Source organism: Solea senegalensis, linkage group LG2 (assembly GCF_019176455.1).
Source record: "Solea senegalensis isolate Sse05_10M linkage group LG2, IFAPA_SoseM_1, whole genome shotgun sequence".
Lineage (NCBI taxonomy): Eukaryota > Metazoa > Chordata > Actinopteri > Pleuronectiformes > Soleidae > Solea > Solea senegalensis.
In genome coordinates this window covers 2,281,896-2,295,101 of record NC_058022.1, presented here as the reverse complement: position 1 = coordinate 2,295,101, position 13,206 = coordinate 2,281,896, and the positions used below count along the sequence as shown (strand labels likewise).

Below are 13,206 nucleotides of genomic sequence, written 5' to 3'. Positions count from 1 at the left end.
ACGAAATGTTTTTATTTATTATTTATGTTATTTAATATGTACATCTACGTGCACGTGCCTGTCTCTTTCGCTTTTACTTTGACAGTTACAATTATGTAAATGAGGCGTGTGACGTAATCATGCGTCAGCAGCAGGCAGCTGAGGACACGGACCAGACAGGATCCAAAATGGCGGACCGTGACAAGGGTAAGCGCAGGAGCTACATTAGCAACTTTAGTAACAGGCTTTCTTTTAAACTGATACCGGGTCTGTGTGTGAACAGAACCGGGCCCGCGGTGCTTCCTCTCAGCGTCACTCACTCTGCGGACTCGTTGGTGAACTTTTATCCGTCATGTTTCCGTGTTTAAAGCGGACTGTGTGTCTCCAGACGTAGCGTCTGTGGCTAACTTTTCCCACTGTGGCTCGGCTAAACTTGTGTGATGATGCTAACTTCATGCTAGGCCTGACAACTTTAACCACTTTGTGATTATATCTGTGAACGGTGACGTCATCGTTAGCTTTTACCCACTTTTATGCTGAGTCATTTAGTCCCGAGCCACGTTTTTAAAAAAATAAAATAAAATATGCATCGTTTATGCAAGGGCAGAGTGATTTGGTCCTAAATTCACATGAAATTATGAATATTTTGCATTGAATGAGCTGAATATTCAATTTAAACTCAATGTGAGATTTTCCAAGTACACCAAATATAAAATAATTTATTAAAATAAACATGTTTTACTTCCCTGATAAACAATTCACAGCTCTTTAAGAAGCACAATTAAAAATACTAACATCTATATGTTGTCTTCAATTATAATCTTTTCATAAATAGGTGCATATATTTATCTGCATCTTCACTTCCACTTTCTCTTGAAAAGTGTTGATCAGTGAAAAAATGTTGATCAGTGTTTGTCAAACCTGGAAATGATGACGTTCTCACCAAAAAAAAAAGGAAATATTCACATTTAAGAAGCTGAAAAATCCCACAAACTGGTTTGAATTATTTAGAAAAAACAAAACAGATTAAGTCATGATCTCAATAGTCGATAAGTTGTGTCACTGACAGTTGTTGTGTCTGTGTTGCAGTGGAGGAGGAGATTTACGATCAGATCGTGGACCTGACAGAATACGCCAAACGTCAGCGATGGTGGAATCGCTTGTTTGGCAAAAACTCCGGCCCGGTCGCTGAGAAATACTCTGTGGCCACACAGATAGCCATCGGAGGAGTGAGTGGATGGTAAATAATGTTGTTCCCTTAAATGCACCGTGCTGCGTTCAGGTGTCCCATCGTTTGCTGTCGCTCCTAATTTTCTCTGAAATAATTTAGGTTCACTCATTTATTCATCAGCTCTAAAAACTAGAATTCCGTGTCACTTTAAATTCACAGAACCTGACGGGCTGAATATGATCTGATCCTTATACTGCCCCCTGCTGTTTGCCACAGACCTGCAGCATCATCAGAACATCTTCAACTTTCTAAAACCTTAACGATCGTTTCCCTTAAGTTTCCACTTAACGGTGTAATAGTGATAGAAAACAGACACCATCCACATTGATATTAATCGCCTTTAATCTGTGTTTTCACTCGTGTTTTTTGCCCACTGGGATGTGGATTCTACAATACAAAGGAAAACTGCGTCATTCTGTACACAGAACAATGATGAGAATAACGTTCACATGATATCGACACACACACAGAGCATGTGTTTATATAATAACATCAACATCAGCGATGAAGGAAAGGCCGCGTGCCTCTACGACCATACGCCAACAGGAAACACCAGAGACGATATTTGGGGACATTGAGGTCAGGGTAACCTTGACGCTGTGTTTGGTTTCAGGTGTGCAGGTTACCTGTTTCAGAAGGTCGGTAAAGTGGCAGCGACGTCTGTGGGAGGAGGTTTGCTGCTGCTGCAGGTACGACCGCACATTTAAACCCGACACAGATGTAAAAGAAACACCGTCTTACTTCTGTTCTCGTGTTGTGTGTGTTGTTTTGTGCAGATAGCCAACAACAGCGGGTACATCCAGGTGGACTGGAAGAGAGTGGAGAAGGACGTGAACAAGGCCAAGAAACACATTAAGAAGGGAACTCATCAGGCAGGTCCGGAGCTCAACACGTTTGTGGAGAAGGTGAGGACTCCAACTCTGAACAAGTTTAAAATGTCTCAGTCTGGACATTTTCTGTGTTGTCACGTGCAAAAGTCTTTAAAACTGATGTACGAAAGTTTTAGAAGGTTTAATTTAAGCCACACAGGAGTTTATGTCTCTTTTTATATTGTTTATTTTTAGTGGTGTGACTAATCAATTAATTGGTTTCTGTCATTTTTCAGCTTCTTAAATGTGAATATTTTCTACTTTCTGTCATTTTTCAGCTTCTTAAATGTGAATATTTTCTACTTTCTGTCATTTTTCAGCTTCATAGATGTTGTTTTTGTGTTTTCAGTCCACAGAGTTCGTGAAGAAGAACATCGTGGTCACCAGTGGTTTTGTCGGAGGGTTCCTGCTCGGCCTGGCGTCTTAGATTCTGCCGAAGAAGAAGAAGAATTCTTTATTTCTATGACATCATTATGAACTGTAAGAAAAAAACATAGAAAATATGAAATCACAACTGCTGGATTGTTCTGGCAGAAAACAACCTCTATGTTTAAGCGCTTCACCACCGCGTGGCTTCAACCACCGTAAAAATGTAAAATATTCCTGTTTCTGCCAAATCATCATCAACGTGGAAAAATTAAAAATGTTATTTATGAATTTTGACCAAACTGACGTTGTTCCAGAAGGTGAAGAATGCACTGATATGCTGTTACACAAATGTCCTGTTTTTAATTTGCAGATTACACATGAGTGAATCATCTGAGGGATTATGACGAGCGACAGATTAGACAAATTATTTTTATTTAAAAACACAGGTTTGTGTTCCAGGTTCAGTGAACTGTGGTTTGTCTTCTGTGTTTGTTTGATGAATGCATGAAAATAAAACAGGAAAAAGGTGAAGTTTTGATATTTTTATGGGAAAATACAAAATATTTAATTCTACAAACTTGTGTTTTAGTGAGTTAATAAGATTAGTATTGATTTTAAATTTACTTAATACTTTAAACTTTTACTTCACTTTTATTAAAGGCCCTGGATTTTTAACTTTTCTGTGGTTCTCTTCCGGTGCAAGCGTTGCTAAGAGACCAACCCCAACAAAAGGCCTCTATGGTTACCCATGGTAACCAGTAACCAGCAGAGTTAACCAGCTGCGGTAGCAGCAGCTGAGTTCACTTTGTTTTTTCCTTCTTTTCCTCCAAACGTCATCATGTCTTTGCCGTTTCTACCCGGACTTTCTTCTAATAAACACGTAAGTTTGATGTTTTCATTTATTTGATTTCAGTTTCACTCAAGTGTTTGGACTTTAGCTTCCAGAGTCAGAGCTAATGCTAAGCTAACATCACTGTGTCGTTCAGTGAATGTGGACAGATAAACTGATGAAAGCGGCTGTGGTTTTAATGTGGAACTACAGGCTTGTGATAACAGTTATAAAACTTTACATTTGTAACTGAGTAACTTTTAATGTCGCGTAGTCTTAGCTAAATGAATATTGGCTGAGTTCCATTCAGCTTCAGTTTGTCTTTCTTGAAAGTAAATACACTGGCTCGTCTAAAATATTGAAGTCCCATGAAAGAAACTGTCACTGGGATCCCCTAGCTACTTGTTGTATTATAGCATGTGTTTTAGCATGGCTAAGTGTATAATACTGTATTTTAGCATATGATGTATTCTATGGCATGTATTAGCATATGATACTGTATTGTAGCATGTTTGTCGTACTGTATTTTAGCACTTGTTGGTATAACATAATATAATCTATTAAAGCGTGCTATAGTAAGTGGTACTGTATTTTAGCATATATTAGCACTGCTAACACTGATGTGCTTTAGTTTTAGCTGCAAAAACATTAAAATATCTGCTGTGAAAAAGTAAAATCCACGTTTCTATGGTAACTATAATACAAACCACTTTTTTGATTGTTTATGGTTAACGTCTGCTTTGTTATTAAATGTGTTATTAACACATTTAACCGACTCTCTGTGTGTTCCACAGCTGTGGAAGGAGAAATTCCACAAGTCGCAGCATTTTGATGTTTCTAACGGCGTCTCCATGATGGTGGGATCTGACAAACCAGGCATCGGAGGAGAACCACTGAGCGGTCACAACATCAAACCCAAATATTCTGTTTATCCCAGAGGACGAGGATCACAGTTACCGCCGTGGGTCGCCTTCGACAAACAGGTCAATTAGTTCATTAGTTTGAGAAAACTCTGCAAATTTCTCTGGGGACCAAAGAAAAATCACCCGTGACACATTTGTGGGTCCCCAGCCACTGTTTGAGAACCACTGCTCTTACGTATACTGTAGTATAATATTATGTCATGTTATGTTTCTCAGCTTAACTAACTCAACTTAGTAAAGATGAGATCACTGTTATCACAGATGATCTATAAACCAGTAATCATGTGATCTGATCTGTGATGTGGTCTGACGTGGTCTTTGTCTGGTGCAGGTCTTGTGCTTCGAGGCCTTCTTTGAACAAACGGTTCCTCAAAGTCGTGAAGAAAATCTCAGAATCAGAAAATGTCGGATCTTCTTCTTCCCTGAAGACGACACCATCAAAGTGGTGGAGCCACACGTGAAGAACAGTGGGATCCCTCAGGGTGAGTCGGCACATTTACCCTCACGCTGAGTCACTCTGCACATCAGCTGACTGTGACTCAGCAGAGTTACCGTCACGCTGAGTCGTGGTTGTTGTTGTTGTTGTTGTTGTAGGAACTCTGCTTCGCCGTCAGCGCGTTCCTCTGCCTCCACCAAACCAGCAGCTCTTCTACACCGTGTACCATCTGAACTTGGACCAGCAGGTGGAGCTCTACTCTCACACCTTCACCATCACCAGCTGTGACGCCTTCACCAGGAAGTTCCTCACCAGACTGGGAGTTCAGCTCAATGAGCCCACGTCTGCTCCTGATGACCCCTACACACACCTGCGCCAACAGGTCACACACAAGCCCCGCCCCCCTCATTCATAATAATATTACAGTGCTGGGGGAGTATTCTGTCTTTTCACTTGTCACTCGTGTGTGTGTGTTCAGATGGAGGACAGCATGAATCCTCTGCGTCCCTATGAGAGACAGGACACACTGAGACAGTTTGTGGACAACGACCGTGTCGTGCTGCGTTTCTTTTGTGTCTGGGACGACGCGGAGAGCGAGGCGGGCGAGCTGCGGGAGCTCGTCCTCAACTACTTCCTGTCCGACGACACGGTGGAGATCCGACACGTTCACGCGCCCAACTCAGGACGAGATCACGTGTCCAAGTTCCTGCGACGCTGCAGGTTACCAAAGGTGGCGCTCACACACAAGCTGTACTTTTACACATGTTATGTATTTTTTTTTACACGTTACATATTTATTTGCCACGTTTAATGTAGTTTTGTTTGTTTTACACTTTTTTACTCATTTTACTTAATCTTTTTATTTCTACGTCCTTGTTTTGACACACTTTACTTGGCTTTTTTATAGATTTGATGCAGAATTTCAGACATATTTCACATAGATCTTAGAGAGTGGAGAGAAAAACAAACATCACAACCAAAAATACTAAAAGGTTTGGTTGTTTTCTGGTTGATTTGTTTTTATTCACTGTGAATCATCATCATCTCCCTCAAGCTTTTACACTTTTACACGACCTGTGTGTGTGTGTGTGTGTGTGTCTTTTTCTTAAATGTCAGCGCTACATGTTGACAACAGAAAACAACATCTAAGAAGAAATCACTTTATCCAGAATGACAGATTGTTCCTTTATTTTCTGTGTGTGTGTGTGTGTGTGTGTCCTCAGAATTGTGTGTCCACAGTGAAGCAGCCAGGTCAAATCACACAAAGAACCGTCCTCAACGTCATCGACTCACAAACCCGAGGAAAGCGCTTCATCCTGGACAATCTCAAAGTAAAACTCTCTCCTTATTCACTGTTTTAACTACTTCTGACATATTTTCATAGTTTTTGAAGATTGTATATTTTCTACACATTTTGCGTTGTTTTTGATTTGTTTGCTGTTCTTCCTCAGACTGGAGCTGAGGATGAGGAGTTTTATAAAGACAGAGATTTTACAGTAGGAGGAGAAATCAACGTGTTTGGGAGGAGAATCGTCATCACCGACTGTGACGACTTCACCAAACACTTCTACCGCTCCAAATATGCCATTGGTAAACTTTTACAGCAGCCTGCAGTACACTAAAGTCAACACCTGGGGGCAGTAAGAGCAAACATGAGGAAAGAACAGAATCATGGATCTCCTGATTAACGTCCTCAAACCTCCGCTGTTAAATACGTTATTTTTAATCCTGGCAGACGACAGAGGAAAAACTTTTTTTAATTGATAAAAAAAGACTTTGACGTCTTAAGAACATGTTCAACGTCTTTATCTCTCTGTGTGACAGGAGACTGAAGTCTGTACACCACTCACTCTCCCACAGAGAAAACCAGTGATTTTCACATCACACACTGCTGCCTCCATCACTGAGTTCAAACCCGAGTGATTTTTAGGAATTTGGCATTTGAAATATTTCATTCAGATTGACCGCAGTGACACAGAGTGACCACACGAGGCAGCAGAGGAGCAGCAGCTCCTGTGTGCCTGCAGCTAAAATCACTGGTTTTTCCTGATGTGTCACTGTGAGCAGACTGAGGTCAGAGGTCAGAGCAGGGATGGATTACCTGCTGCCCTCTGATCAGCTCCTCCTCTCTCTCTCTCTCTCCCTCCCTCCTCCTGTCAGATGACTTCACTCCAGTGCCGTACAAAGCTCCTGTGGCTCCTCCGGCCCCGCGGGCCCCGCCCCCCTACACAGGCTTTGGCTCAGAGGAGGACTCACTCAGCTGGTGTCAGAGTCTGGTGCCCAAGGCCCCGCACAAGGACTTGAGGAAGTTCATGGAGAAAGACAGGTTTGATTCATTCAAATATAATAAACACAATGTTTCCATCAAATCAGTTTGAAGTCAAACATGTGATTTCATTTAGTTTGTTCATATCTTTGGTGCGGAGGATATCATGATCGTTTTTCAGACAATAAGATGAAAAACACAATAGTTTAGGATCTAATCAGCATTTTCTGACGCAACTGATATAAAATGTAGTGACGTAAAACATCTACAGTCAAAGGTTTGTGTTTTAAAACACGTTAAAATGGAATAAACCTCTGAAAAGATTATTTGAACGAGTTTATTTTATTTTATTTCTCATTATTTAATTTAATGTTTGTTGTGGAGAATATCGTGGGGTTTGTGACTCGACACAATATTTAATTGAGTTAAAACATGCACAGTGAAAGGTTTGTGCCTCCACGTCATTGAAAAGACTTTTAAAGTGAATAGACGTTGTCAGTCCAGATGTTGTGTGTGGAGAATATGGTGAGGTGTGTGACTCAGAGTGTCTCCACAGACGCGGCCTGGACAGTAACGTGCTGAGTTTCCGTGCCAGGATGGAGACGAACGATCCCGCGGACGCAGAGCGAGAGTTCGTCGTCTCCTTTTACCTCAGCGACGACTCCATCGGCGTGTTTGAGCGAGCGCAGAGGAACTCAGGTCAGATAAAGACATAAACTCTTATTACATTTAAACATTTCACTCACTTTCTGTTTCCTCTTACAGGAAGACAAAATGAAACGGTCAATATTTCATTTCCATGTGTTTTTATGTCCTGACTTTTCCTCATCACATGTCCAAACATTGTTCCAGAAGTCGACTTTTACCTTTAATTTGAGTAAAAGTTCACTCTGTGAATCAAAGCACATTTTGTTATGTTATTTTAAACTCATTCAACCTTAAAACTTGGTTAAAACTCCTTTAGAAAACACTCAAATTACATCTTATCTAAGGACGTTTTAAATTAAGACCAAAAAAAAAGTAGAATTGAACTCATTTAACTAAAAAACATTGATAATAAGTGAAACGATACCACTTTACAATGTGTATAAACACTCAAATGACATTTTAATTAAAGATATCTTATTCTAAACGAAGTGAAGTATTTTAACTTCAAATGTGATTAAATATCAAAAAGTAGCATTTTATTGCTCAAATCCTAATCAGTATACTTTATTAATCTGTGGGAACATTTTAGAAATGACGTGAACAAAGGTCATTTTATGTAAAACAAAATGACTATAATATCATATTATTAAATGAAGCTAATTTGACTTTCAAATGTTATTAAAAGTTCAAAAACACTGTGAATAATAATCAAATTACACGTTACCAAAGTTAAAGTGGAAAAAACATTAATGACACGAGTGAAATGAAGCTAATTTAAATGAATGTAATTTAAACCCCTTCCAAATGTAGAAAAACAGAATGACATGTTTTGACAAGGCACCGCGGTTACAGGTGTTGTTGGTGGAAAGTTCCTGGAGCGCGGGCGTGTGAAGAAACCCGGTCAGGATCCGTTTCAGAGCGATCCCTTTGAATACTTGACGGCTCAGGATCTGTTTGTGGGAGCGACTCTGTGTCTCAACAAGCACCACTTCCGTCTGCTGGAAGCTGACGACTACACCTGTAACTACATGGAGCGACACCACGACGAGGTTCAGCCACACTTTATTACTTTCTCAGAAAATGCTCATCAGTGTTCGTCAAACGTGGAGACGATGATGATGATGACGATGATGATGATGATGATGACGTTCTGTCCAAAGTGATTGAGTTTGAATGAATTCTGAAAATATTCACATTTAAGAAGCTGAAACATCTGCTTTCATTATTAACAACCAAAACACTAACGACCCATTTGATTATTAAAATAGTCAACATTCACTGTGAGACACACTTTTCACACAGCAAACTGAAGTGTGTGTGTGTGTGTGTGTGTGTGTGTGTGTGTGTGTGTGTGTGTGTGTGTGTGTGTGTGTGTGTGTGTGTGTGTGTGCGTGTGCGTGTGTGTGTGTGTGTGTGCGTGTGTGTGTGTGTGCGTGCGTGTGAGAAAAGTTTCCCAAATCCAACGTGAGCAACATCCTGAGCAAACTGAGGTCACTTCCTGTGGAGAAACAGAGTGAGATGAAGAAGTTCCTGACCCTCAGTGACCCCAACAACACAGGGGTCATCCCCTACCACTGCTTCAGGTACAGCTGTGTGTGTGTGTCTGTCTGTGTGTGTGACCTGTGCTGACCTGTGTGTGTGTGTGTCCTGCAGGAACCTGCTGCTGGGTCTGGACTGTGGTCTGTCAGAACACGAGGTTCTGGTTCTGGGAAGGAGTGTGCGTGAGTGTGATCAGTCTGAGGACGACGTGGCTCTGGTTCTGGCTGTGGTTCAGGATCTTCTGAGGAAGAAGCTCTTTGAAGACTTTCATCACATGACCAGAGCCTGTACACACAGAGACAGACACAGGTACACAACACACACACACACACACACACACACACACACAGGTACACAACACACACACACAGACACAGACAGACAATACTGAGACGTCCAAAACCCTGATATTGATGTCTACAAGTTCTCAGATCAGCATCAGCTGTAGAAAATCCACATGAGTTGACCTCTAGTTTAACCTTGTCTTTACTCATCTCTGTGTCTCTCTGTGTCTCTGATGTCTCTCTGATGTTTCTGATGTCTCTCTGATGTATCTGATGTCTCACTGATGTCTCTGATGTCTCTCTGATGTCTCTGATGTGTCTGTGTGTCTCTGTCTCTCTGATGTATCTGATGTCTCGCTGATGTCTCTGTGTGTGTCTCTGATGTATCTGATGTCTCTGTCTCTGTCTCTCTGATGTCTCTCTGATGTCTCCGATGTATCTGATGACGCTGATTTCTCTGTGTGTGTCTCTGATGTGTCTGTCTGTCTCTCTGATGTATCTGATGTCTCACTGATGTCTCTGATGTGTCCGTGTGTCTCTGATGTTTCGCTGATGTCTCTCTGATGTGCCTGTGTGTCTCTGTCTCTCTGATGTATCTGTTTCTCTGATGTCTCTCTGATGGCGCTGATGTCTCTGATGTGTCTGTGTGTCTTCAGAAGTGGCCGTCTGTCCACGTCAGAGATGAGGACAGTGTGTAAGTCCTGTCGTCTTCCTCTGCCTGAGTCTCTGCTCTCAGCTCTGATCCACAGGTGAGAAGCTGCTCATGTGACTCAGAACCAGAACCAGAACCTGTTGATGATGTAAACCTGTGTTTGTTCTGCTGCAGTTTCTCAGTCACAGACGAGATCGACTTCCACGCTTTCATCGCTGCAATCAACTGGTTAGAGAATCCTGCTCCTGCGGTGACCCCTGACCTCTGCACCAAGGTAACAACACGGTGACTGGGTTTCATCTCAAGACAACTGGACTTTTTTAATCATTACTGTTATTATGTTTATTTACTTCTTATATGAACGTACTCACTGACTGAGTCTGTGTCACTGGTCCTCACTGATACATAAGTATAAACACACACAGACACACACACACACACTGTCTTTCCTGTTTGAACCTGAAACAACAACATGTTTGTCAAAACTAACCAGAACCAGGTGAACACGACGTGTGTGTGTGTGTGTGTGTGTGTGTGTGTGTGTGTGTGTGTGTGTGTGTGTGTGTGTGTGTGTGTGTGTGTGTGTGTGTGTGTGTGTGTGTGTGTGTGTGTGTGTGTGAGGTGCCTCTCATGTTACAAACAGCAGGTTTTCAGCGTTTGAAGAGACTTTTTTTTTTTTATCAAAGCACCAACACATAATCAGCACTGACTGTGACTGTGAGCGCCCCCTGCTGCTCACAACCGGGCCATGTTTTCACTTAGAAACACAAGAAAACAGATTTTTAGTGACTGTTACACACACTTTAACAACAGGAAACTGAAGTTTGTGAAGCACTCACTCTCCCCCACACGCACACACACACGCACAAACACGCACACACACGCACACATGTCTTGTGTTTCCTGTCGTCTTCAGTTTGAAGTGAACATGAGGACGGACTCTGGTGCAGACGTCGTGAAAAACATCAACTACTCTTCTCTGCTGGGCGACGTTGTCAGTTTACCCTCTGACAACAGTAACACAACAACAACAACGACGACGACGACGACGGCTGACGCCTCAGAGTAGACACGCGGTGGTGAGAGGGTGAGAGGGCAATCTCTTCATGTGTTCACACACAGCCCAGAGTTTGACAGTGAACTGAGGTGACTGATGATGGTTCTTAGGAACCGTGTCACATGACACAAACACAGTGTGTGAACAAGAAGGTAATGTGTTAGTGTGTTGTTGTTACTAATCATTCATCCATTATTTGTTTGGTTCAGAAAATGTGTAAAAATATGAATCATGATGACGTTCTAATGTCTTAGTCTTACATTCACATGCACGATAAAATATTCACGTCTAAGAAGCTGAAAAATCACACAAACTGCTTTTTGTTTTTGTCTTTTTGAGTTCTAAATTGAGATGAGATAATTCAAGATGACTGAAGATTAAATGAGATTAGACAACACAAGTTGAGATGAGGGAAATCAAGAAAACACAAGGTAAAACCAGATTAGAGATATTTACAGAAGATTGATGATTGTCCTGTAAACAATAAACTAAATACACAGTAAAGACATTAAATCACCAAAATATGATGATGACATCATCATGACATCATCACTGCTGCTGTTTTCTGTTTAATGATCATGTGATTTATTCTGTTACATTAAAACATTCAGAGGAAACAACAGAGATTTGTGTGTCTGTGTGCGTGTGTGTGTTTGCATGTCTGTGTGTGTGTGTGTGTGTGTGTGTGTCTGTGTGTGTGTGTGTCTTGTGTGTGCGCGTGTGTGTCTGTGTGTGTGCGTGCGCATGTGTGTGTGTGTGTGTGTGTGTGTGTGTCTGTCTGTGTCTCGTGTGTCTGCGTGTGTGTGTGTGTGTGTGTGTGTGTGTGTGTGTGTGTGTGTGTGTCTGTGTGTGTGTGTGTGTCTCTGCGTGTGTGTTTGCATGTCTGTGTGTGTATGCGTGTGTCTGCTGGTGTGTGTGTGTGTGTGTGTGTGTGTGTGTGTGTGTGTGTGTGTCTGAGTGTGTGTGTCTCAGTGTTAACACTATAAAAAGCCACAGGTTGTTCAGGTTGCGGCGCCGCTGTAATCAGAGCTGCTGCACATTCTGGATCCAGCATCAGTCAAACATTAGGTAATCAACCACGTAACACACACACACACACACACAAGGTTCTGCCTCATGAGGACCAGGTTCTGGTCAGTCACACACACACACACAGCACATTCTGGTCCAGCATGTTCAGTGAGGACACTCAAAGACAGAACACATTCCCTTGTACCTAATCTTAAAACCAGATCTTAATCCTCAAACACACACACACACACACACACACAGTGACGTCAGCCTCAGGATTATCAGGTCGTCTCAGTCTATTTTCACACACACACTGAAATATTCACTTCCCTCAGTCACAGAGCGAGCGAACGCCAACAAGGTGACGTGGACGTGAACAGGAGCTCCCTGAGATCACACTACTGTTTATTTTTTCACCTGACGGTGAAGGAAGGAGGGAGGGAGGGAGGGAGGGAGGGAGGCAGCACGACTCTCCTCGTCCTCGGTCTCTCTGCCTCTTTGCACCCACACATCACATTATCTGCCCTGTCATGCTCTGTGGCACAGCAACCACAAACTGAATGAGTCACATCACTGCTCTTTGAATTCTGTTACCTGAAGAAAACCACTCACTCTCCCACACCAAAGCCCACAGAGAGAACCAGTGATTTAACATCACAGCACACAGTGATTGTGTTGTTGGTGTTGATCCACTGCTGCCTCCATCACTATGTTCTAATATGTTATCGATCAATTCAGCTTTTGAAAATCTACATTCAGATTGACTTCAGTGACACAAAGTGACCACACGAGGCAGCAGAGGACCAGCAGCTCCTGTGTCCCTGCAGCTAAAGTCACTGGTTTTCTCTCTGGGCTTTGGTGTGGGAGAGTGAGACAAAGACGTGAACACGTTCTTAAGACATCATTGACTTCACGTAGAAGTCTTTTATGAAGTGCCTTAAATCAGTTTTTCCTTGTTTTCCATGGAGACCTCGTTCCTGCTTCAGTTTTAGTCGATGATTAATCAAATCAACACAACATTTTTGAGCAGCTTTAATAAATGAACACAGTCAGAACATTGACATAACGCGGCCACGTTGACAAACACGTGAGTCCAACGTTGACCCAAAGAAA

At 42.0% G+C, this 13,206-nt stretch overlaps 2 protein-coding genes across 2 annotated transcripts; both read left to right on the top strand.

Moving 5' to 3' along the window:
* The first annotated feature begins 48 nt into the window (after positions 1 to 48).
* Positions 49 to 2,736, top strand: LOC122765646 (FUN14 domain-containing protein 1-like). Its single transcript, XM_044020055.1, has 5 exons — positions 49 to 186; positions 1,069 to 1,219; positions 1,824 to 1,899; positions 1,987 to 2,115; positions 2,429 to 2,736. Exons 1-5 carry the CDS (start codon positions 120 to 122, stop codon positions 2,504 to 2,506), a joined length of 501 nt encoding a protein of 166 aa, XP_043875990.1. The 5' UTR covers positions 49 to 119; the 3' UTR covers positions 2,507 to 2,736.
* A 269-nt stretch (positions 2,737 to 3,005) lies between these two features.
* Positions 3,006 to 11,253, top strand: efhc2 (EF-hand domain (C-terminal) containing 2). The gene is made up of 15 exons (XM_044020054.1): positions 3,006 to 3,328; positions 4,072 to 4,260; positions 4,532 to 4,682; positions 4,795 to 5,018; positions 5,115 to 5,366; positions 5,860 to 5,967; positions 6,088 to 6,226; positions 6,797 to 6,962; positions 7,459 to 7,601; positions 8,403 to 8,599; positions 9,000 to 9,133; positions 9,204 to 9,398; positions 10,030 to 10,122; positions 10,200 to 10,299; positions 10,942 to 11,253. Exons 1-15 carry the CDS (start codon positions 3,287 to 3,289, stop codon positions 11,092 to 11,094), a joined length of 2,286 nt encoding a protein of 761 aa, XP_043875989.1. The 5' UTR covers positions 3,006 to 3,286; the 3' UTR covers positions 11,095 to 11,253.
* Positions 11,254 to 13,206: the final 1,953 nt, after the last annotated feature.

Excerpts from the sequence above, each read along its gene's own strand:
- LOC122765646 (XM_044020055.1), top strand. The coding sequence starts at position 120 with ATGCGTCAGCAGCAGGCAGCTGAGGACACGGACCAGACAGGATCCAAA. Across the intron at positions 1,900-1,986 it reads GAGGTTTGCTGCTGCTGCAG|ATAGCCAACAACAGCGGGTA; the intron begins GTACGACCGCAC and ends TGTTTTGTGCAG. Across the intron at positions 2,116-2,428 it reads TCAACACGTTTGTGGAGAAG|TCCACAGAGTTCGTGAAGAA; the intron begins GTGAGGACTCCA and ends TTGTGTTTTCAG.
- efhc2 (XM_044020054.1), top strand. The coding sequence starts at position 3,287 with ATGTCTTTGCCGTTTCTACCCGGACTTTCTTCTAATAAACAC. Across the intron at positions 3,329-4,071 it reads GACTTTCTTCTAATAAACAC|CTGTGGAAGGAGAAATTCCA; the intron begins GTAAGTTTGATG and ends TGTGTTCCACAG. Across the intron at positions 7,602-8,402 it reads GCGAGCGCAGAGGAACTCAG|GTGTTGTTGGTGGAAAGTTC; the intron begins GTCAGATAAAGA and ends CCGCGGTTACAG.